The 20,619-nt window shown below is 40.4% G+C and overlaps 4 protein-coding genes across 7 annotated transcripts; 1 reads left to right on the forward strand and 3 right to left on the reverse strand.

Annotated features, from left to right (window-relative positions):
• Positions 1-692: 692 nt before the first annotated feature.
• On the reverse strand, positions 693-8,590 carry samm50 (SAMM50 sorting and assembly machinery component). Of its 2 annotated transcripts, none has more exons than XM_083667251.1 (15): positions 8,444-8,590; positions 5,537-5,647; positions 5,259-5,360; positions 5,046-5,133; positions 4,830-4,936; positions 4,600-4,730; positions 4,390-4,477; positions 4,037-4,165; positions 3,735-3,806; positions 3,532-3,618; positions 2,089-2,159; positions 1,890-1,957; positions 1,635-1,781; positions 1,332-1,473; positions 693-1,036 (listed from the first exon to the last, which is right to left on the reverse strand). In XM_083667251.1, exons 1-15 carry the CDS (start codon positions 8,462-8,464, stop codon positions 991-993), a joined length of 1,410 nt encoding a protein of 469 aa, XP_083523377.1. In that variant the 5' UTR covers positions 8,465-8,590; the 3' UTR covers positions 693-990. The 2 variants fall into 2 exon arrangements, with proteins under 2 accessions (XP_083523377.1, XP_083523376.1); XM_083667250.1 differs by having other exon boundaries at positions 1,635-1,788; positions 1,888-1,957.
• A 1,796-nt stretch (positions 8,591-10,386) lies between these two features.
• On the reverse strand, positions 10,387-11,856 carry efcab10 (EF-hand calcium binding domain 10; the record flags this gene model as incomplete). Its single annotated transcript, XM_083667366.1, has 4 exons — positions 10,387-10,429; positions 10,539-10,629; positions 10,826-10,990; positions 11,754-11,856. The coding sequence occupies 4 exons, from the start codon at positions 11,854-11,856 to the stop codon at positions 10,387-10,389; spliced, it is 402 nt and encodes a 133-aa protein (XP_083523492.1).
• Positions 11,857-12,168: 312 nt separating this feature from the next.
• On the reverse strand, positions 12,169-14,588 carry uqcc6 (ubiquinol-cytochrome c reductase complex assembly factor 6). The gene is made up of 3 exons (XM_083667434.1): positions 14,465-14,588; positions 13,424-13,567; positions 12,169-13,322 (listed from the first exon to the last, which is right to left on the reverse strand). The coding sequence occupies exons 2-3, from the start codon at positions 13,529-13,531 to the stop codon at positions 13,224-13,226; spliced, it is 207 nt and encodes a 68-aa protein (XP_083523560.1). The 5' UTR covers positions 13,532-13,567; positions 14,465-14,588; the 3' UTR covers positions 12,169-13,223.
• A 284-nt stretch (positions 14,589-14,872) lies between these two features.
• Positions 14,873-20,214, forward strand: LOC310802105 (G/T mismatch-specific thymine DNA glycosylase-like). Of its 3 annotated transcripts, XM_083666381.1 has the most exons (11): positions 14,873-14,991; positions 15,254-15,325; positions 16,322-16,545; positions 16,725-16,924; positions 17,089-17,158; positions 17,340-17,475; positions 17,601-17,683; positions 17,850-17,944; positions 19,036-19,207; positions 19,415-19,543; positions 19,721-20,214. In XM_083666381.1, exons 1-11 carry the CDS (start codon positions 14,981-14,983, stop codon positions 19,873-19,875), a joined length of 1,347 nt encoding a protein of 448 aa, XP_083522507.1. In that variant the 5' UTR covers positions 14,873-14,980; the 3' UTR covers positions 19,876-20,214. The 3 variants fall into 3 exon arrangements, with proteins under 3 accessions (XP_083522507.1, XP_083522508.1, XP_083522506.1); XM_083666382.1 differs by lacking the exon at positions 15,254-15,325 and having other exon boundaries at positions 14,879-14,991; XM_083666380.1 differs by lacking the exons at positions 14,873-14,991; positions 15,254-15,325 and having other exon boundaries at positions 15,940-16,545.
• Positions 20,215-20,619: the final 405 nt, after the last annotated feature.

Consider the following 20,619-nt stretch of genomic DNA (forward strand, 5'->3'; position numbering starts at 1 on the left):
CAGGTGTACCTAATAAAGTGGCCGGTAAGTGTATATTGTATTTTGCTTCCACCTTTTCTTTTTACTTTTGTAAAATGTGACCGCTTCGTCCGCTCAGCCATGTTGTCTACGAGTGAGTGAGTGACGGATGAGCAAAGTGAAGAATAATTGGCGCGTCTTTTAGAACCGGTTGAATTGTAGAACCGGGTTTCCATCCCCATCCCTATTCATAACCTGAAGACGGTTAGGTCCTAACCTCATTTCATAAGTGAAATGTAACCCTGGCTTATCCAGTAGCCTACACAAAATAGTGTTATGTCCATTGTCATTTGTGATTTATCAAGTCAGATGGAACAAACACATAACAGGTAGCTAGCTAGCTGGTTCATCAGTAGGTACAGCAGCTCAGCTGCCAACTCCCCAATACTAGTTTAGTGAGGTAGCTAGCTATAACTTTGCTTGATAATACTAACGAACATCAATAAACAGTCATTCGGCATACCTCTGTATTTGCCATTCTTTTAATCCTTTTTTCGATTTCTCCCCTGTGCACCAGACGGCTTGGACCTCTTCATGATATTAAACATCTACCTGACGATATTTTTGTCTGAAGTTTGGAGCTGAATTTTATATCCAGCAAACTTTACATCCATACACATTTAGTGAGTAGTAAGGGAAATCAATGACAGACAGACGCATAATTCAAACATCTCTTGAGGGGAACATAATTTATTTCTGTGCATTACATTCCAGACCACATTTACATTTGACTCATAAAGGCTGACGTCTCTTCTAGGTATCCGCACCGTAAGCGTTGAGGCTCCTGTCCTGCCCTGGTCGTGGGGGAACATCTTCAATCCTTGCATAGCCACATCCAATAGTTTGGTTGTAGATATTTTATTCTCAACAACTGTAAGTGCGTGCAAGTGATCCTTTCTTCAGAGCATCTTTCACTTGCTAAAACCAACAACAACAAAAAAGAAATGTCCCACATTTCAATGCAGCAGATCATCACAGGAATCGGATTCCTGCTCCAAACTGGATCCCGTCGCATATCCTAAACAAGAAGAAAAAAAGCTATATAAATTCATGAGTGATAGCCTAAGGTGTGCTGTAGAGACAATCATCTTAAAGGGTTGGTTCAGGATTTTGTATGTATTCTAATGTATTCTACTTACTAGCAGCTCTGTGGATCGATGGGTACAATTTGAGAACCTCTCTGTCCTGTCGTTCATACGAAACTCCTTCACCCGACAGCACAGACAGGCTCCAAAATTGCACCCATCGATGAACAGCACTGCTGGTAATGTCTATGCTCCAAGTCGTGCAATGGGCAATCAGACAGTGCCAACCTGTCTCCACTCTGGACACCCATTGGAATGCAGTAGTTCAGCTCCAGCCTGGCGATGTTCCCGAGGCGAAGCACAATTCCTGCTCCATAGGACCAGCGAATGCACTCCACCAGCTTCTTCAAGTGTGCTCTCGGACCCTCACCTGGAGGAAACACAAGCACAGACAGACAGACAGACACCTGCAAAGTTAAACCATGATCTAGCAAAAAAATTGCAAGCTCATCCTACCAAAAACGCAGCCCCTGTGCAATACAATGTGTATCATTGAATCTGACATAATTTCTTCAACATTAAAGCACCCACCATAGTTGAGGTTACACAGGTTCCCTGCGTTGAGGAAGAAGTGGGTCCTGAAGAGGTCTCCGAAGCCTCCTTTGCCTGGACGGAAGGGCAGTGGAGTGTACAGATGGACCCCTCCAGCCCAGTACGCCTCACCCCCTAGGTAGTCACCTGTCATACCAATAACACCACCACACATGTGAAAATGCTATTTATCTCCCACTCTCATAAGCAACCCAGTTTAAACAAGCAGCGTGGGAGAGACGAGACAAATCTCACCTTCACTCTGGGGGCCAATGCTGTACATACTGAATCCCCTCAGACTTGTGGGACCACCAAGATAGAACCTGTGAAACAGAAAGATAGGAAACTATGTGTAAGTCATACACTAACTGAGTATCTGCTAAATAATTAATATATTGTATGTTTAGCTGTGTGATGATGGTTATCTGATACAGAGATAGTTGTGTTACTGTACCTGTCAGCAATGCAAGTTGGCTTTTCCCCAATGGGCAGGAGCATCCCTCCCCACATAGAGCAAGACAGGACCTGGAAGACAAGAGAGAACAAATACAGTGCCCACCATAAGTATTGGAAAGAGGAAGCATTGTGTCTTCTTATAACTCTATACTCCAACAGTTTGAATTTGAAATCAAACAGTTAATATGAGGTTAAAGTAGAGATTCTCAGCTTTAATTCAATGTTTTTCAGATTGGTTTCATAATTTAGAAATTACATCCCTTTTCCCTTTCCCCCTATTTCAGGGAACCGGTAGTATTGGAAAATTGGCTTGACAGGTGTTTCTGGTTAGTCAGGTTGTAGACTGTGAATGTCTAGTATTGATTCTAGCCTTTACATTTTCCTTTGGAGTCTGCTATTGGTATCTGTCAACATGAAGACCACTGCAAGTCAAGGAAGCCATTATTGGGCTGAGAAATCTAAAATAATCTATCATAAACATATCCAAAATATTAGGCTTGCCAACAACAGTTTGGAACATCATCCAAAAGAAGTAAAACACTGGTGAGCTCAGCAATCGCCAATGGCCTGGTAGACCAAGGTAGATTTCTACAGTGGATGACCAAACAATGCTCACCATAATTAAGAAAAACCTCAAAACGACTGTCCCACAGATCAGGAACACTCTCCAGGAGGTAGGCGTGAATGTGTCAGAGACTACCATCTGCAGAAGACTAAACCAGCAAAACTACAGAAGCTACACTGCAAGGTGCAAACCACTAGTTAGCAACAGAAACCGGACGGCCAGATTACAGTTTGCTAAAAAGTACCTAAGAGAGCCTGCAGAGTTGGTCTGGTGGACAGATGAGACAAAGATTAACATGTACCAGAGTGATGGCAAGTGTTAAATGTGGAGAAAAAACAAACCACCTCATCTGTGAAATATGGTGGAGGGGGTGTTATGGCTTGGGCTGCCACTGGAACTGGCTCACTTGTCTTCCTTGATGATGTAACTGCTGATGGCAGCAGCAGAATTAATTCTGAAGTCGCTTCATCAAACAGCAAGACAATGACCTCAAACATACTACCATAGCAACTAGGGTTCTAGAGTTTTTTTCTAACCTGGGTTGGGGTTAGGGTTAATTTTTGCATGCAAAGGATTGTCCACCAAATACATTATATGATTTTTCCATATGAGTATGTATAAAAAATTGTGTACTTTCTAATTGGTAAAACCAATCTGAATGAAAAAAACATTGAATTAAAGCTTAGAATCTTTTACCCTATAGTAATTGTTTGATTTCAAATACAAACTGTTGGATTATAGAGCTAAAAGAAGACAAAATGCTTCCTCTTTCTAAGACTGTATATACTATATTTACATAAGGGGATCAACATCAATCTCATCCTTATCGGCATCTCAATATTGAGAAACGCATGTCTTTTAATCATTTGATCTCACCGAGTCCCAGAAGAGACGTCTGTTCAGCTGGACCTCAAAGTCCTCCTTCAGGAAACTGGCATCTCCACCAGTGTAACCAGCCAACTCCTGCAAAACCACAATGATTCAACCCGATGTGATATACTTGTTCATTTCAATGGTTTAGAAATCGCTTTGATGCGAATTTGCCAGTGCAATGTTGGTCAATTGATGTTAACACACACCTGGTTGATCTTTAGTAAGGCACCCCTCCTGGGGAGGATTGCTGAGTTTCTGGTGTCGATGACCATGGCGTGCTATGATAGGAGAGCACTATGTTTTATTTCATTAAATATTATCACATAAACACAAAACAAGACAAGGACACCCACATATACGATAGAGTATACTGAGAGCAATACATTGATGAAAACATTAATACTGTCCTAAATGAACAAGGAATGCATTATCATAATTTAATCTAATCCCTGGTAGTGTTGGTAGTGAGATGATAGGAGGATTACAAAGCGAGACTGAGGATCAATACCGAGAGTGATGATTTGAGGGAGTGGCCGCTTTCCTCCCGGACTGCGAACGAGGCTGTGCGAGCCAGACAGCCCAGTTCTCTCCACACACCCTCCCACTTCAGGGTGTGGTTGGTCTTCCAGAGAGGAAACTGTTTACCAAACAGAAGGAGAGACCAGAGAGGGTCAAAGGTTGAGAAAACATCATAGTGCAATTGAAACTGAGAAAATTAATTTGATCTAAGGCGGACTTGGGTCTACTTTAGTTAGCATAAGAACAATTCTTTCAAATCAGTCAATTGGTACAAAAAGCAGAAAAGCACAACACTAAATGAAAACACAGAAATGGGACAGTTGAATGGAAATGAGTCATTACACTGAATTCTGTTGAAACACCGCGATCAGTCTCTCTCAGTGAGCTCCATGGGAACTGGCCGGTGACTTTGTACAAATTAACAGCGAAACTGCAACAACAAGATAAAATAAATATAAAAAGCTTGGATATCTACAGAGGCAGAAACAGATAGAAGTGGTTGGTTTATGTTCCCTGCATTAAGAAAGCTCAATGTAACAGTTAGTTTCATACTTGCGCTCAAAGTGTCCACGTTGGGGCTTGAAGAACGAAAGGCCATAGGAAGTCTCTTTGGTGCCATAGGAGAACTGGAAGGTGAGCTTTTCTGCACGACCAAACACATTGGGCAGTTTAAGACCAAGAACCTGTAATAGGAGGTAATCCGGTCAAAACTTGAGAGAATCAGGTCCCTCAAAAACATTTGTATTCATCATCACCCCATCACTCCTTTTATGAGAACTCACCATGCTCCCTTCATTATTCCCAACCATGGTGTTATAGCTGCCAGTCATCCGTCTCAGCTCAGTCACTTCAAACGTCACGTCGAGTCCATTAGGCAGCGCATCATCCCCTGAAATGATGTTGTCATTGTGAGCTATTTCTACAATGGAAAATGAAAAACTTCAAGTGAAGTAGAGATACTGACAGGTCAGAAACACTGGCCTCTTGAGTAACAGTACCATGTGAGGTATCGATTACGACTTCCACTTGTCTGAAGATACCAAGGCGTAGCAACCTCTGCCTGGCTTCATGGGACCTCTTCATGACCTAAAACATTAACAGGAAACATAGCTATAGACAATCTATGCACAGATCTCCATACGCAAGAGAAACAATATACTACACAATAATGAACTGTTAATTATGTTATTATTGCTGACAGACTCACTTACGTCAATCAAGTTTTTGGCCCGGAAGACTTCAGCAATTTCATATGTTAAGAGGTCCTCCTTGGTTCTTCCGAGCCCATCTATGTGTACACGTTGAACTATGACCTAAACAGCAGGCAAAATTGTCCAAGTTTGTGGGAATTGATAGACAACAAAGAGGTTGTCAGTTTGTCATTCATAAAACTATGGAAGAAGAATAGTATAACTGTGAAACAACCCGAGCCAAAGTTTTCATTCAGGACTGGCATCTGTATAGAGCTCAACTCAAACAACCATCTTACATCTTTGTTTTCCAGAACCTCTTGTTTGGACTCCTGCTCTATCTCTGGGGCCTCGATGTCATCTGCGTGAAGCCCCAACTCTGGTCCCTGCATTGGCAGAGGATCAAGACTCTGCAACACAACAGGTCAGAGGCATTAGTGATTACTATGCAATCTAGTGCAGTGGTTCTCAATCATTTTTGATTACTGTCCCCATAATTGCATTTTTGCTCTGTCAAAAGTACCCCCTCATGTTTATTTTCCCATTAGGCCTATGCTCTTAGTCTTACCAGTTGAGAACCACGGAACTAGTGGGTACTAGGGGTTTCACAACAACTGATTTTTACTAGTCAAAAAAGTTGACTAACCGTTGTTTACCTTGTTATGTAAAAAGCATGCAGACAGAGACGTTCTGGGCACAAATGAAAATCATAATTTCAAAATAACTTCAATGTAACACTGGCAGACAACTAGCCTGAGTGGACCTAACACCACCGCCCGACATTGTAGGCTAGATCACTGCCCATTACTGACCCATTCCATAGAGGGAATTTGAGGGGTTTATAGAAATTCCATAGAACGTTCAGAGCCAAGGTGTAATACCCCCAAGAAAAAGACAAAGAAACTCACTACCACTGTCGTGGTAACCATACTCTGCCGTTGTTGACAAATTAATATATTAAACACTGATCTAATGTATGTTCATGCAGCCTACCTCCAGCTAATAAAATAAACAAGGGAAAAGTCTGACTTGGAGTGTGTTTAGGTAAAGACGTGTAGGAAGACCAGACTAGACCAGACTAGTCTGACAGCAACCTTATCATGAACGTGTGATAATGCTATTTTAACAAAACAGATGACCACTAACCTTGCTAACTACAGCAGCCAGCAGACCATGCAGATGAGAAAGTGATTCATTCAATTATGAAAGTGATTCATCTTATTTGAAAAAAGTTCTCCCCTGCCATATCACACCCCTCATCACCCAATAATTATCTTCAATTGAAAACTTTAGTTTTTACATATGGATGGGCCATGGGAAAATCTAAATGAGCTGTCAGTCGTTGCATTCCTTTCTCTCTTCTATTGCATGACACAGCTTAGGTGATACGCAGTAGGAGCATGACATTTTCATTTTTAAGGTAAATGTCTGGGTTTTTTACGGTAAAAAGTCACAGAAATGTACAGTAGTGCAGTGCTGCCAAGCTACAGAATGACTTCTCTTTGACCCCTTGTGTCTCCAACTCCTTCTCACCACTCACCATAAGTGCCATGGGATCTTTAACAACTTGGGAGTTGTGACCTCTGTTTAACGTCTCAACCGAAGGACGGCATCCTCTGCAAGGCAGTGCCCATTCACTGCCGTGGGGCATTGGGGTCTCTTAGACCAGAGGGAGGAATGCCACCTACTATTCCTCCAACACCACTTGCAGCAGCTTGTTTTTGGCACCCCCATCCAAGGATTGACCAAGGCATAGCCTGTTTAGCTTCCCAGACAAGCCAGCAGAGGGATGCAGGGTGTTGTGCCTGCTGGCAAGTCATAACCACGCATGCAAGTGAATTGATCAAGTCAAAACCAAGTGGAATGAAATCATCACTATGTTGGCTTAATGATCAGGTATTTTAATGAACTTGTATTAACTTGATAATTATCTTGTATTAACATGATAAATATCTCTATCATCTATCTAGATGAAGACAGGATTTTTTTGTGTGTGGTTGGCAGTACTGTGCCACCACAGAAATGTAATTTTACTTAAGTACTCTTTTATGAGCTACTTTTTCACTCTTACTTAACCCTTTAACGCCTGATTGCATATAGGCAACAATGTGCTGTCAGATGCAAATACCTGGTAAAATGTCTGTACCCGATCAATTCACAAAAGAAAACTACTGTATTGAACAAGATATCTTAATAAAGCATCTTCTGGTGGCCGATTGTTGGAATTACACCAGCTTAAGTTCTCTCTGAAAAACAGAGTAAATCACAAGTCTTACGAAATGTTGATGGCTTTTTTCTGTGGCCATGTAGCTCAAAGTGCCCTATTTGGGCTGCGTACGGCACCTATAAAGGACTGTACATAAATAGTTTGATAATTTCAACTCATATCTGGTACCAGTCTACTCTGCAACACTTCTAGACTAAAGCAGTCTTATCAAATGTTGATGGTGTTGATACGAGTTGAAATTATAAAAAAAAATATTTCTGTACAGTCCATTATATGCCGACTAGGCTGTCAAAATATGGCACTTTGAGCTGTATGGCCACAGGAAAAAGATCAACATTTGGTAAGATTGCGCTTTAGACTCACACACAATTGATTCATATTCTAGAAGTCTTGCCGAGTAGACTGGTACCAGAGAGAGAGAGGGCTCGGACTGGGCTCGAATGTCAATGTCGGCCTCGGGCTGGCCTTGAATTTTCAGGCCCGTTTAAAACTCTACTTGTGGTTACAGGATAGTACTGAGAGGCAGAGTGTAACAAGCAACAACACCCAATAGTTTCACTAGTTAATATGGTATAGCATGATGCACGCAAATGCACAGGTATTTAACTCGTCGCTGACTGACTGAGTTAGTATTGGTACCTATAGACTTATCCATGATACATGCAAACCGAGGTCTATCTGTCACTAATGTCACTTCACAGAGCGCGTGAGCAGAAAACACAGTACTGACTCCGTACAGCTATTTCAACAGAACTGTCTGTATAATTCAGCACAGTAGGACGCTTCATACTGGCTAACTGACAACTGAAAGTGCATTGTACTTGACAGACAGTTGTTGCTTGCTGGCGCCAGTTTGACCTGAGATGATGACAGCAGAGTCAGTACTACTAGCCGCTGCGTGATAGCTAGCTCGCTAGGTACACGGCTACCCAACTCAGAGGTCATGCTTTCCCCCTAAGATGTTGAGCAGTATCCTTACCCTCGCATGGACGGTCCCCATGTTTAGATCTTGAATGCAATGTCCTTTGAAATTTGGTGGATATTTTACGGGAAACTGAAAATGTAATTCACATTTGGATGAAGAGAAGTGGAGCTTCGCTGACGAGAGACGCCATGACACTTCCAATCCAAGCCACGCCCCCTCACTCATCCAAGGTGGTTTTTTTGGATGTCCAAGTGTAGTAAACAGTACAGCAAAAACGTATACACATCAGGTACTGAATCTAAAGTAGAATATCTGGTGAAATTTCCATGCAACTTTCAAAGTTATGCATGGTTAATTTGTAACAAAATAACATGGAAATATTCAACACATTTACTATTTACACAAGCATCAAGTCATAAAAGAAAGAGGTAATTGTCAAATTCTCCACAGGGGTTGGTAATGGGAGTGGGAAGAGGAATACATATTTTTGGCATTGACAAAACCAACCCTAACCCTAACCCAAGTGCCATTATACGAACCGGAAAACTTCCAATAAGCGCTGAGTCTCCAACAAACGCCTGTCTCCAAGTTGTTGTTTTTTGTGTCAGTATGTGTTCCCTTATCAGATAGTGTTCCCCTCTATTAATTGTGGTTTCAAAAGGCATTTAATGCAAAACCTCAGTAATTTATGGCTTACTACTGTCACCATTGCATTCCAAGTGTTTTCATGCATTTCTAAGAATATTTTTTAAATTAATTATTTAATTCAGAACATTACATTTATATTATTTATGAATTTAGTTATCATAATTTGTCAATTTAACAGCAACATTCATCAAATTAATTTATTATAATTTATTTAAATGAATCAACATATTTACTGGAATTATATAACATTACAGATGCAATCAATATTATGCCATCTGCAAGCATCAGTGACGTCTTACAGATGTATAAATGAAAAATATGCATATCTTGAATACATAATTATATTCATACAGCCGATCTAGAGTGCATGGGAATGTCAAAACCACTGTTAAATATTAACAAAAATGTGTTGAACAAGGGTATAACATGATCGACAATCATTACTGAAATAGTAATTAATCATAATTGCAAACCTTGAGTAATGTAACATTAATATTCATGGTATCATTAAGAAACTGCTTTGGAAGACCAAATGTTGCAAGTGTAAGCCACTATCATTGTTATTTCACAAGAATTTTCATTAGATTACTCTGTCAGATAGGGAATACTATCCGACACCAGTTGCCAATAGTAGCCTGTCTCCAATACATGCCGGTATGAGCGAAAATCCGACGCGGTGTAAAAATCTACTCGGGTAGCATCTATTTCCGGATCATGATATTGCGCAATAATCAGAAGTATGAGTGTACGTGTATTTAATGGATGTTTTCGGGTGCAATTTAGCTAATATGCGCTTGTATTTATGGATCGTAAATTAGGTGTAATTTACCTAATATGCGTTTATAGCAGAATCCGGAAATGACCCGGAAATAGATGCTACCCACATTTTCACACCAAGTCAGATTTTCACTCACACTGGCTGTGCTCCGTGGTTAAAACAAATAAACGCCCGGGCTACTAAAAGGAGTTTTACGGTAATTTATTTTGTTTAAGTACCACGTACAACTCCAGGTGTCGTCAGTACATGATGGGAGAATTATTTGTCCTTTAGAACAATTGCCAATTTGTTATAATCAATAAAGGAATTTGACAACAAATCTCTGTTGTAACATTGCTCATATAGTTAAGATTAAATATGTTGGCTGTGGTGGGCCAGTTGAGAAAAATTGCATTCAAAAATCCAAGAATTTTGACAATGGCACTAATCCAACTTGACCATTACATTACAGTTTTAATGAACAATCCATACAATATGACACCAGAATAGACACATCAATCAAAATCACAAATTCTTTAATAATATAACTGTCCAAACCGACATATTATATAATACAAAATGTACAACTGCATTACGACAGAAATGTTGCTGAGCTTCGCTGTAAGCCATCCTTCCTGTAAAAAATAATAATATATATATTAAATCTTAGAAATGTCGGATTTTCCCTGTGAGTGACTATATGGCATTTTTTTTACTAACTGAAGGGATAGAGGTGGTGCTTACGCCTCTCTCTTGAAGGTTTCCTGAGATATCCTGTCCTTGGCCACACCATCAGGGCACTCATTGAAGTTTTTTATTCCTAGAGTGGTTAACGCTATGAGACAAAACGATGACAATGTTAAATGCGTGTATTTGTGTTGAGTCGTGATTATACAAAGTTAAATAAATGGTAGTGGGGAGTATGCCGCTAAATGTTTAGGTGAACCCCTTTGTCACTTGTTTTGTAAAGCAACAGCAATTTGGCCGTGTACCCAAATTGATAAATTAAAAATCTAATTTCAGTAACTCACCCTCCTTATACTGAACAAAAGTAATGCGGCCTTGTTTGGTAGGGTCCAAAATTCCAAAAACTGCATCCAGGTTTGAGTCATTGAACAGACTTGGGCAATCTAAAGATCGCATTTTGGACACTCTTAGCTGTTCAAGCTGGGAGATCAGAAACTCTCGCGGTCTCTCTGGAAAAAAAAACAGAACAAAGTACATGGCAGCTAGGAGATAAAAGAAACATCCAGGCAGACAAAATCACACAATATTTAAACAAAATTAGAGGGAGAGCAAATTGAAATCTACAAAAGAAAAAAAAGAAGACAATAACAAAAATGATAAACCCTTAAGCACAACATAGATGCAAAAAGCAAACAGACACAAACAATAGATCACACAACAAAGGATCCGCTAAAACCGTTCCAATTTTCAATGAAAACATTCTCTTGAAATGGCTAGAGGTGACCAATGAAAGCTTCATTTCCTCCTGAAGGCCATTCCAAGAGGATGGGGCATGTGCGCTAAAAGCTGTTATACCAGAATCTGTGGAAGCATAGGGAACCTACACAACTAACTAGTCTTGAGATCTTGTATAATTTGTGATCCTCCATTTCAAAAGGTAAAGTACGATATAATAATAGTTTCTGGAGAAGGGCTTTATAAACAAAAGTAAGCCAATGGCATGATCTTCGATTAGCCAGGGAAACCCAACTAACATTCTAGTATAAAGTACATTAATGAGTGTTATATCTATTGCCGCTTATAAACATTCTATACATTAAGACAACTAATGATAGCTTATAGCTATGGAGTAAACCCCTGCAGGCTGTATCCGGTGATAGTCAATGCCAACAATGTATGTAGCGCCAAGGGCAGCAAGCGGGCTATATTACACATTGTTGTCAGCCTCAGTAAGAACAATGTTTCCTAAAACAATTGAAAGAGAAATCCAACCTGGTCTATGAAAGAACAGCATGCTTGTTAAATTATCCATAAGTTCAATAATTTTGTGTTTTTCAAGATATTTTGCAGCCTCTTGCTCTCGTGGAGTTGCCATACTTGCTGGATGAAGGTTGTTTACATTAGTTGCTAGGATACGCCCATATCTTGTGAAAGCTTTTGCTCTCGCCTCCTGCCACGTCTTTCTGACACCAGAGACAGTTTACAAAAATGATTAGGCGGCTTCAGACAAAGGGGAAAAGCGACTTCATCACTCCAATTCGCTTTTCTTATATTAAATCCAAACATAAAAAAAAAAAAAAAAATGGTGAGGTATTTAGACAAACACAAAAGCATTAAAGAAAGGGTTAGGGTTAGAGAACCACTTGGAAATTCGTGTTATCCACTTATTTACAGGACTGACATCATGTAAGCCTACTACAGTATTTAATTTCATACAGATAACATCTGAAACATTGTTGCATTTTACAGAGACAATTCAGCTTTTATGGGAAAACCTAAAATCTGTAGTAATTAATGATTTTTATAGCCGATCACAAGAGAGGGAGGAAAAAGAAGTGCTGGATCTCTAACAACATTCCTCCAGATCATGTCAATAAATAAAAACTTAGAAAAATGGACAGGTGATCTGAGGAAAAATAAATGTATACCATCTACCTCACAGTCTGGTGTACTGAGCATGAACAGTAATATTCTACAACTGCTTACAAAGATGCATCCACCTAGTGAGGCCTAGTGAGGACATCAGAATAAATCAGGAAATACATTTCTTATGGGTACATGTCTGGCATGTTTTAAGTCATGTACATTTACATTTATGGCATTTAGCAGACGCCTTTATCCAAGGCAGGGAGTCCGGCCAAGAGTGCGTTGCAGTAGTCAAGGCGAGAGATCACAAGTGTTTGGACCAAAAGTTGTGCTGCTTCTCTGGTGAGGAATGGACGTATCCTTCTGAAGAATCTACAGGAGCGTGCTGTCGTGATGTTCAGGATAAGTGGTTGTCAAGGATCATCCCAAGGTTCTTGGTTGTCTGGGAGGATAGACAGCCAAGTACCCAATATAACCCTCAGACTCTCTTGTACTGGTCTTTAAGTTGTCCCAAAGCCTTGGACCAAGACCTATGAAAAGCCTGCTTTTAATTTTCATGGCCCCAAGCACTGGAACAGCCTACCAGAGCCTCTAATTTAATTGTATTACATTTGTATCTCAGTCCACCATTATAACACTATAATGTGTCCAACTATCAGTCCTCTCTTCTCTGTCCAACCGTAGTTTTTTACTATGTATTTTTATGTTTATATAAATACAATTTGATTAATTGATTGATGGCTCTCTCACAACATAACAAAAAGACAATTGTATGAGTTCCTCAGAAATCACTTTCTTATTCTGCTTTGCCTCTCTGTGGTTTCCAAACATGTTTAACATATACATTAGATATATACTGTAAAAAAGCAACACAGGTCATTGTCCTTGAGAAGCAGCCTGAGCCTGTTTTCTGGCTTTCAATCCCAACAGTTCTGTCTTCAAATCACCAGGCTTGGGTGGGATTTCTGGAATAGTCTAACAGAGAGAGAGACAGTTATTTAATTAACTGAAAGATGCATGAGATTTAATCAAATTAAAATTGCAGACTAAGAGAGGATGAGAGTTGGTGTGCTGACCAGATCAGGCCTGTAGTACTGGTGGACACACTCTGCTCCTGCAAACATGGATAATACACTGGCACCAAACATCCGCATGTACCGAGGCCAAGACACACCCGCAGGCATCTTCACATGTACTGAGGGAACCACCAGTCAGTTAACCTACAAAGGAGAGAGGATACTGGAATCATCATGCAGTTAAATCACATTACCTATTATGTTCAAAACAGTTCACATTTCAACATTGTGCACTAACTGTGCAACTCCTGCCCACAATAATAGGGATTTCATGTTTTTTGACAAGTTGAACGAGACAAAAGTACATAGGTTATTGTGACACAGCTGGGCGACTCCCCATGCACATGAAAGAGCTTTGAGTTTTAAATAAAGTCATAAATACAACAAAACATGCTTCAATAAGGCAAATAGTTAAGGGTAAAACAAGAAGGAAAATCATTGTCCAAGAGAAACAATTTTTTTTTAAATGCCACTGTATGTATGCCACTGTATGTAATGTATGCCACTCTCCCGATCTTTTAAACACCTGCACCTATTCAAGTCAATTAGGGGGAGGGGCTTGCAACTGCCTTCTACCCAATACTACAGGCACAAACACTCAATGAACAAGACAATTAACCGGATCAGGTGAAATGGTGGAAACATGCTAACTATGTTAAGAGGTGAAAGATGATTGAAAACAAGGCCCTTTTGAAGAAAGATGCAAAACAAATACACATGTAGTCATACAACTGGGAAATGTTCATGTCCTTGATGGTGAGGATTAAGTGCCATCCTCACAGTTATCATCAGCTACTGCCATCACGTTTAGATATGAATGACATATGACATCATCAGGGGTCTATTTTGTCATGCTGCTTTGATGTCCACTTAGTTATCACATACCTATATGTTGTGATGGGACGATTGATACAGGCTATATGTAAGCAAAGACTGGGGGCTGTGGATAGCTTTGCTAGCTAGCTAATTGTTTGGTTAGCCTCACTTTGCTCCACACTCAGCTAAACAAGCTATAAACTTGCATCCAGCCATTTACATTACCTTACTGTATTCTAAGACGGAGACTGAAGAAATTGTAACTGCTTTTCACAAGGAAACCTCAGTTCACGAGGGCTACAATTGAAGCACACTGCTGACAGTACAGTAGGTCACAACCTAGATTCTTCTTCGGAATGTTTCAGACAAGTAGCTAGCCCAACATTTGACGCTCTACCGCCATCTACCGTTAAGTTTTTGTACAGAAGATTTCTACCGCAAGTGTGGTTCTAAATTCCAGAATCTCTTGGGCTCTGCAATAAAATTCAACATTGGATTCAGAGAAAACACTTTTGCTATTTCATAACTTTTGCTATTTCATAACTCATAACGGACACGGTAAGTTGATTTGAGCTCTGGTCATGTCCTCACCCCATCCCAGTAGGGGGCGATAAGTTACTACCAAAAAGCCACCAAGAAGCCGAACAGACGAAACACCCCCAATGTTCCTAAATGGTCTTTGTTTTGGGTGCATTGATCGCCCTCAATCGGCCCATTTGATGAAAAAGGAATTCTAAACATATGTATGACAGGTATGTCTCTACACAAAATCTCTTTAATTAGCACGTTTATCCCCCTCGAATTTTCAAGCAAGCTTATTCTGTAGACTCAAGATTCAGACTGTGTAGAATGAATGTTGGTTATCCGTAGCCCTTCCTAGTCTTTGTGGTGCTGCGATAACAATCAGTGTGCCAAATCGAGACAGGTAGCTTGCCAATACACTTACTGTTGATGCCTTTCATAGCAAAGGCATGCAATCATTGTAACAGCAACATGAATATTAATTTATTTAAGTAAATCCACGATAAAGATGGAAGAAAAGCAGTATACGTCACTGACGGTTCCTACGGATTATCTCCAACAGTGGTGAGTTGTCCCCCCTCGAATGCATTGGTGTTGGAGGTTTTGCATCCAAGGAAACTATTGTTAAATGTCAGTATTGGCGTTTTATCTACATGCATGAAGTAGATGGCATTTTGCATCAACTGCCAAAGCAAAAGGCTACTATTAAGGCCTGCAGTATGCAAGTATTGTCCAAATCAGGGAGACAAAGCATGCTTCTTCCTGCAATACTGTTTACTTTAGAGATCATATTGTGATCCCGTCTGTGAACAGTGCATACTTGTTACATTGTGATCCAGTGCATAATTTGTGGATTCTCATATTCCATCATATTCATAGATCGTGTATGTGATCATACAGTGATAGGCTGAAAGATAATTTTAGTGCAGACAACTCATTGATCAAATTGCAATTACTTCCGCTTAATGAGTATGCGTCTAAAAACCGAAATGACAGTTGCAATGAAATCAACACCTGACACGTTTTACAGGTAATGACATAAGAAGTATGTCTTATTTGCAGTCTGTGTGAGATGATGTGTAGTAATGTTTCTTAAGACTAGAGTCTAAACTAAACATATCGATAAGAAAAACATGGTCAATAGTAAACAAATCCATGATTGGAATGAGATGGCAAGCCAATAAGTGTGAAATATGGCTGTAGTACAGGACTTCCGTGAATGGTGTGTTCCGATTCTCCATCCCTGCATCCCATTTCTCCACCCTTTTACTTTAAGTATGAACTTGTGCACCATACATGGATTTAAAAGCATATGTTTGGTGTAAGAAGCCTTGCTTACACCAACCCAATGCTTTTAAATACATGTGGGGGAGTGCACAATTATACACGAGGGAAAAGGGTGGAGAATGGGGAAATGGGTATATACGTTATGTTGACTCAAATTCATGGGATTCTATCACCGCCGCCTGTACTATACTACGTGCATATCCCGTTAAAACCAAAGAGTACACAGTGTCACCCCAGTCCATGTCTCTTGTCCTCTTCCTTTTGGATATTCAGGTACCAGTCCACGCAGCAGCACCCCCAGGCCCAGCATGTGATGCAGTACCACAACACAGGCCATATGGGTCATTACATGGAGGGCTCCAGAGAAGACCGGGTCATGACAGAGCTGTCTGTCCACCAAGAGCTCCCGGTCCATCAAGAGTTGGACTTCCATCATGACTTCATTGGCCATCAAGAGCCCATTGTCCAACACCACCAGCCTGTGGATACATCGCAAGGTATCACTTCCTCTATCCAAAAGACACACACACACACCAAATACACAAATTGCCCCACCACCACCCTGACCTTACTTTATGACCAAATGCATTCACATGTTGCTTTTCCACCAATTAATGGGACAATCAATCCAAGTCAATTAATTTTTTTTCTCACAAATTGTGCTTCTTTCCAATAGCTCCAACTCCAGGAAAGAGAAAGAGAGGGAGGCCTCCCAAACAGAAACCAGAGGAGGGCAAACAACAGGAAGAATATGAACAGAGTGAGGCCTTGAAGAAGGCCAAAAGGTCACTCAACCGTTTCAATGGCATGTCAGTGGAAGAGGTTATGTTGAAAACCCTGCCAGATGTCATTACCCACAATCTCGACATTTTGATAGTGAGTAGACATGCTTTGATTAGAATGCTGTTTTCAACGTGTGAATATTGATCTTGATGTGCAGTCAATTTCCTTAAAGCATTTTGTGATATTCAATGTAGACTGCAAATAGACTTTCTTTCCTGCCTGTTACTGAAGTGTTACACCTTGATGTTCCCTCTCAGATTGGGATCAACCCAGGCCTGTTGTCAGCTTACAAGGGACGTCACTACCCAAACCCAGGAAACCATTTCTGTATGTAGCGCTTGATATTTTTATTTTATTTTATTTACATACAGAACATTGAACCACACTGTACTTTTACATAGACGTCATACCAGTAGGACATTGTATGCACTTATCTTGCACTTATGACGTAACAGCATGGTAAGTACTGTGTAATAAGTGTAAAAGTTTTTCCTGTTTTTGACCTCAGGGAAATGTCTGTTCCTGTCCGGTCTGACTGATGAGCAGCTCAACCACATGCATGACCAGGCCCTACCAGAGAAGTACAACATCGGCTTCACTAACATGGTGGAGAGGACCACACCAGGAAGCAAAGACCTCTCAAGGTGTCAAAGCCTCTTTTGTTCAAATGTATCCAATTGTAGTTAGGAAAAGCACTGGCATCATATTAACAACCAAAATTAGTTTTCTCTTTCCGATTCACAAATAATAATTTCATTTATTACTACAGCAAAGAGTTTCGTGAAGGAGGCCGACAACTGGTGGAGAAGCTGAAGAAATACAAACCGTTAATTGCAGCGTTTAATGGAAAATGTAAGCATCTTACAGTCTACAGTATACTCTGTAGATTTAGTTTTCCTATTGATCTCTACAGATGAGATGTGAAATCCTTTTTTTGTGTGGTCATTTAGACTTAGCGTTTTAGTTAGACATAATAGTATAGATGACGTTTTTTTTTCTGTTCCTTTTTTTTTTGCAGGTATTTATGAAATTTTCAGCAAAGAGATCTTCGGAGTGAAGGCAAAGAATCTTGAGTTTGGTTTACAGCCCTACAAAATTCCAGAAACTGAAACAGTAAGTCCTCTCAAGTGGTAACTACTAACTTCAGATACGTTGTTTCATACAGTGTTTGCACAATTTTCCCATTAATGTGAATGCATTAATTATGTGAAAGTTTGAGTTACACACACAAAACCTTTTTTATTTTTTATTTATGGTCACTGTAGCGTTTTGGTATACTAAGCGGACCCAGGTCCGGTGCAGATAAAGGGAGGCGGACGAGTAGGTAGCAGTACCAAACAAAAGGATCTTTACTTAATGAAGTGCAGAAAAAACAGGATACAAACACGGACTTAAGCTCGAAAACAAAGGGGGAGAACAGTCTCCAAAAACAGTACTTAAAAAACAGTATTCAATTAGCTTACGTTCTCGAAGCGACCAACAAATGGTGAACACAGGGTGAAGACTAAGCGGGGAGTGAAGGGAAGTGAGGGTACATGAAGCATCAGTGACAATTACACTCAGGTGCAGGTGATAAGTCTGTGATTGAGGCAACACAGTGGACGGCCAGAGGGAGACACCTACGGACCGCACTGGGGAGTGCGACCCCCATCCGTAACAGGTCACCACGACTCAACAGCAAGTTATAAGTGGTCTTTGTTGTTTAATAGCGATAAAATATATAAAAACGTGTGCACACAAGTAAGACTATAGCCTCTTATCGGACCTGGAAGTCATATCTCCGAATGATGAAGTCCTACAATGACCATAGTGCTTTGCGGCTTCCAGCCTGCCACTGAGTCTCAGTTAAGGTGTATGTTAGTAAACACACGTGATAGATGTATGCACTGCACAGTGCGAATGGATGTAAACAAACCAGGAAGTAGCTCATTCAGAAATGTTAAGCTCACTCCTCACTAAAGCTCCTTGCAGTTTTCAAAACCCTATGATTACCCCCAAATACTGTACGTTACTCAGTAAAATCCTGAAACTAGCGATACCTAGCGTTTGATCTACAGAACACATATGGACGCCGTTTACACATGCCCACATGTGTGTAAGGTGATCTGGACAACGATTTTGAGGTCAAAAGTATCCCTTAAAGACTCAACCATTTGTTTATGTCATGACTAGCCATTCTCTCATCTATGTTCTCTGTTGTACAGGTTTGCTACTTGATGCCCTCATCAAGCCCCCGCTGTGCCCAGTTTCCACGCGCTCAGGACAAGGTTCACTTCTACATCAAGCTGAAGGAGATACGGGACCAGATCAAGGGGGTGGTCCCGAAACGTGAAGTGCAAGAGACAGAGTACAGCTTTGACTTGGGACTTGCCAAAGGTAAAAGGATGGTCAAGATTGGGAAATGTTGCATATGATGCATCAGATGGATGCTTTTCATACGCAATTCAATTTTGAGTGGTTTGGTTCACATTTAAAGGCTAACCGTGTATTTGTTGTCCTCTAGATTAGTCATTCTTTTTGCCAGGCAGTTTCTAGCGGCCAACAGATGTGTAACCTGTCATTTCTTCTTTCCCTGCGCTACAGAGGATGCCAAGAGGATGGCAATCAAGGAGGAGCAGGTGGATCCAGAGTATGAGAACTGTGGTGCGGCACGCGGCGAAGAGGCAAAGCAAAGCACCAGCTACTGCAACATTTCCTCCACCAAAGAGACAGGTGAGAAGAATCTCTTCACTCTGTTGTTATTGGTCTGAAAGGAAAGTGTATCGGTAGACCCTGCTGTACAGATTAATTTATAAGATACATTGTTCATAATGTGGCTGATTTGTTGTTTTGAGATGACGTATTTTCTATATGCCATAAATGTAATGCATATTTACTTACCTCTTGCAGGAATGGCCAGTAAAGACCAGGCCACCCCAACAACAGGCCACATGCCATATGACCAATGGATGACACAGTCATTTGCCGACCAGATACCGGACATCAGCTGTAACAGTAGCAATGTACCTCAACCTCAACCTCAGTTGGGAGCAGAAACCTTCTGAACAAAGTACAGAAGAAGAAGAAAAAGGGTCATGGGGTCAGCGTTACTGAGGCATCATTATGCATGCGATACACTAGAAGGAAGATGGAGGAGAAATGACCGATCATGACTGGACTCTCATTTTCAAAATCCTCTCTTTTAAACACAGCCCATTTTTTTGTCTTAATTTTTTATAACTATTTATTGCATTTCATACAGCATGTGTCCAGTGTCTTATTTTTATATTTTTAAAGAATGGGATTTTGTCGTATCCCTCACTTGTACATGTGGAAGTGTAACTGTGCTCTGGAATTTTCAAGTTTGTTATTACAGAGATATTAAATCAGTTGCAAAACTGACATTGACACTAATTTTGTGTGATATCATTGTTTGTTTATTAGGCAATTATATCCAGAATTATGGTGGTGGGCACAGAGATAGGAGCCAGAGGGTTCACTCAGCATCCATTTCCATCTGCAGTCCTTGAAAAAATAAGGACTGGGACGTTTTTTCAATGCTGGAAAACAATGAACGAAGGTTGTGAACATTAGTGTTTTACTCATGTTTGCCCCTTGTCCATTAGATTTAGCTTAACATGTATAATGTCTAGGGTCTTACGAACTCTTCGCCGCACAGGACGAAACATTTAGCCTAACTATATGTTAAATAAAATACCTTTCTGCGCATGCCTGCAGTGGCTACATTGCTAGTTTCTGGGGTGGACAATGGCTACCATTGGATTTCGAGCCACTCAACGATCTTGTAA

The sequence above is a fragment of the Argentina silus genome (assembly GCF_951799395.1).
Source record: "Argentina silus genome assembly, chromosome: 3".
Classification (NCBI taxonomy): Eukaryota; Metazoa; Chordata; class Actinopteri; order Argentiniformes; family Argentinidae; genus Argentina; species Argentina silus.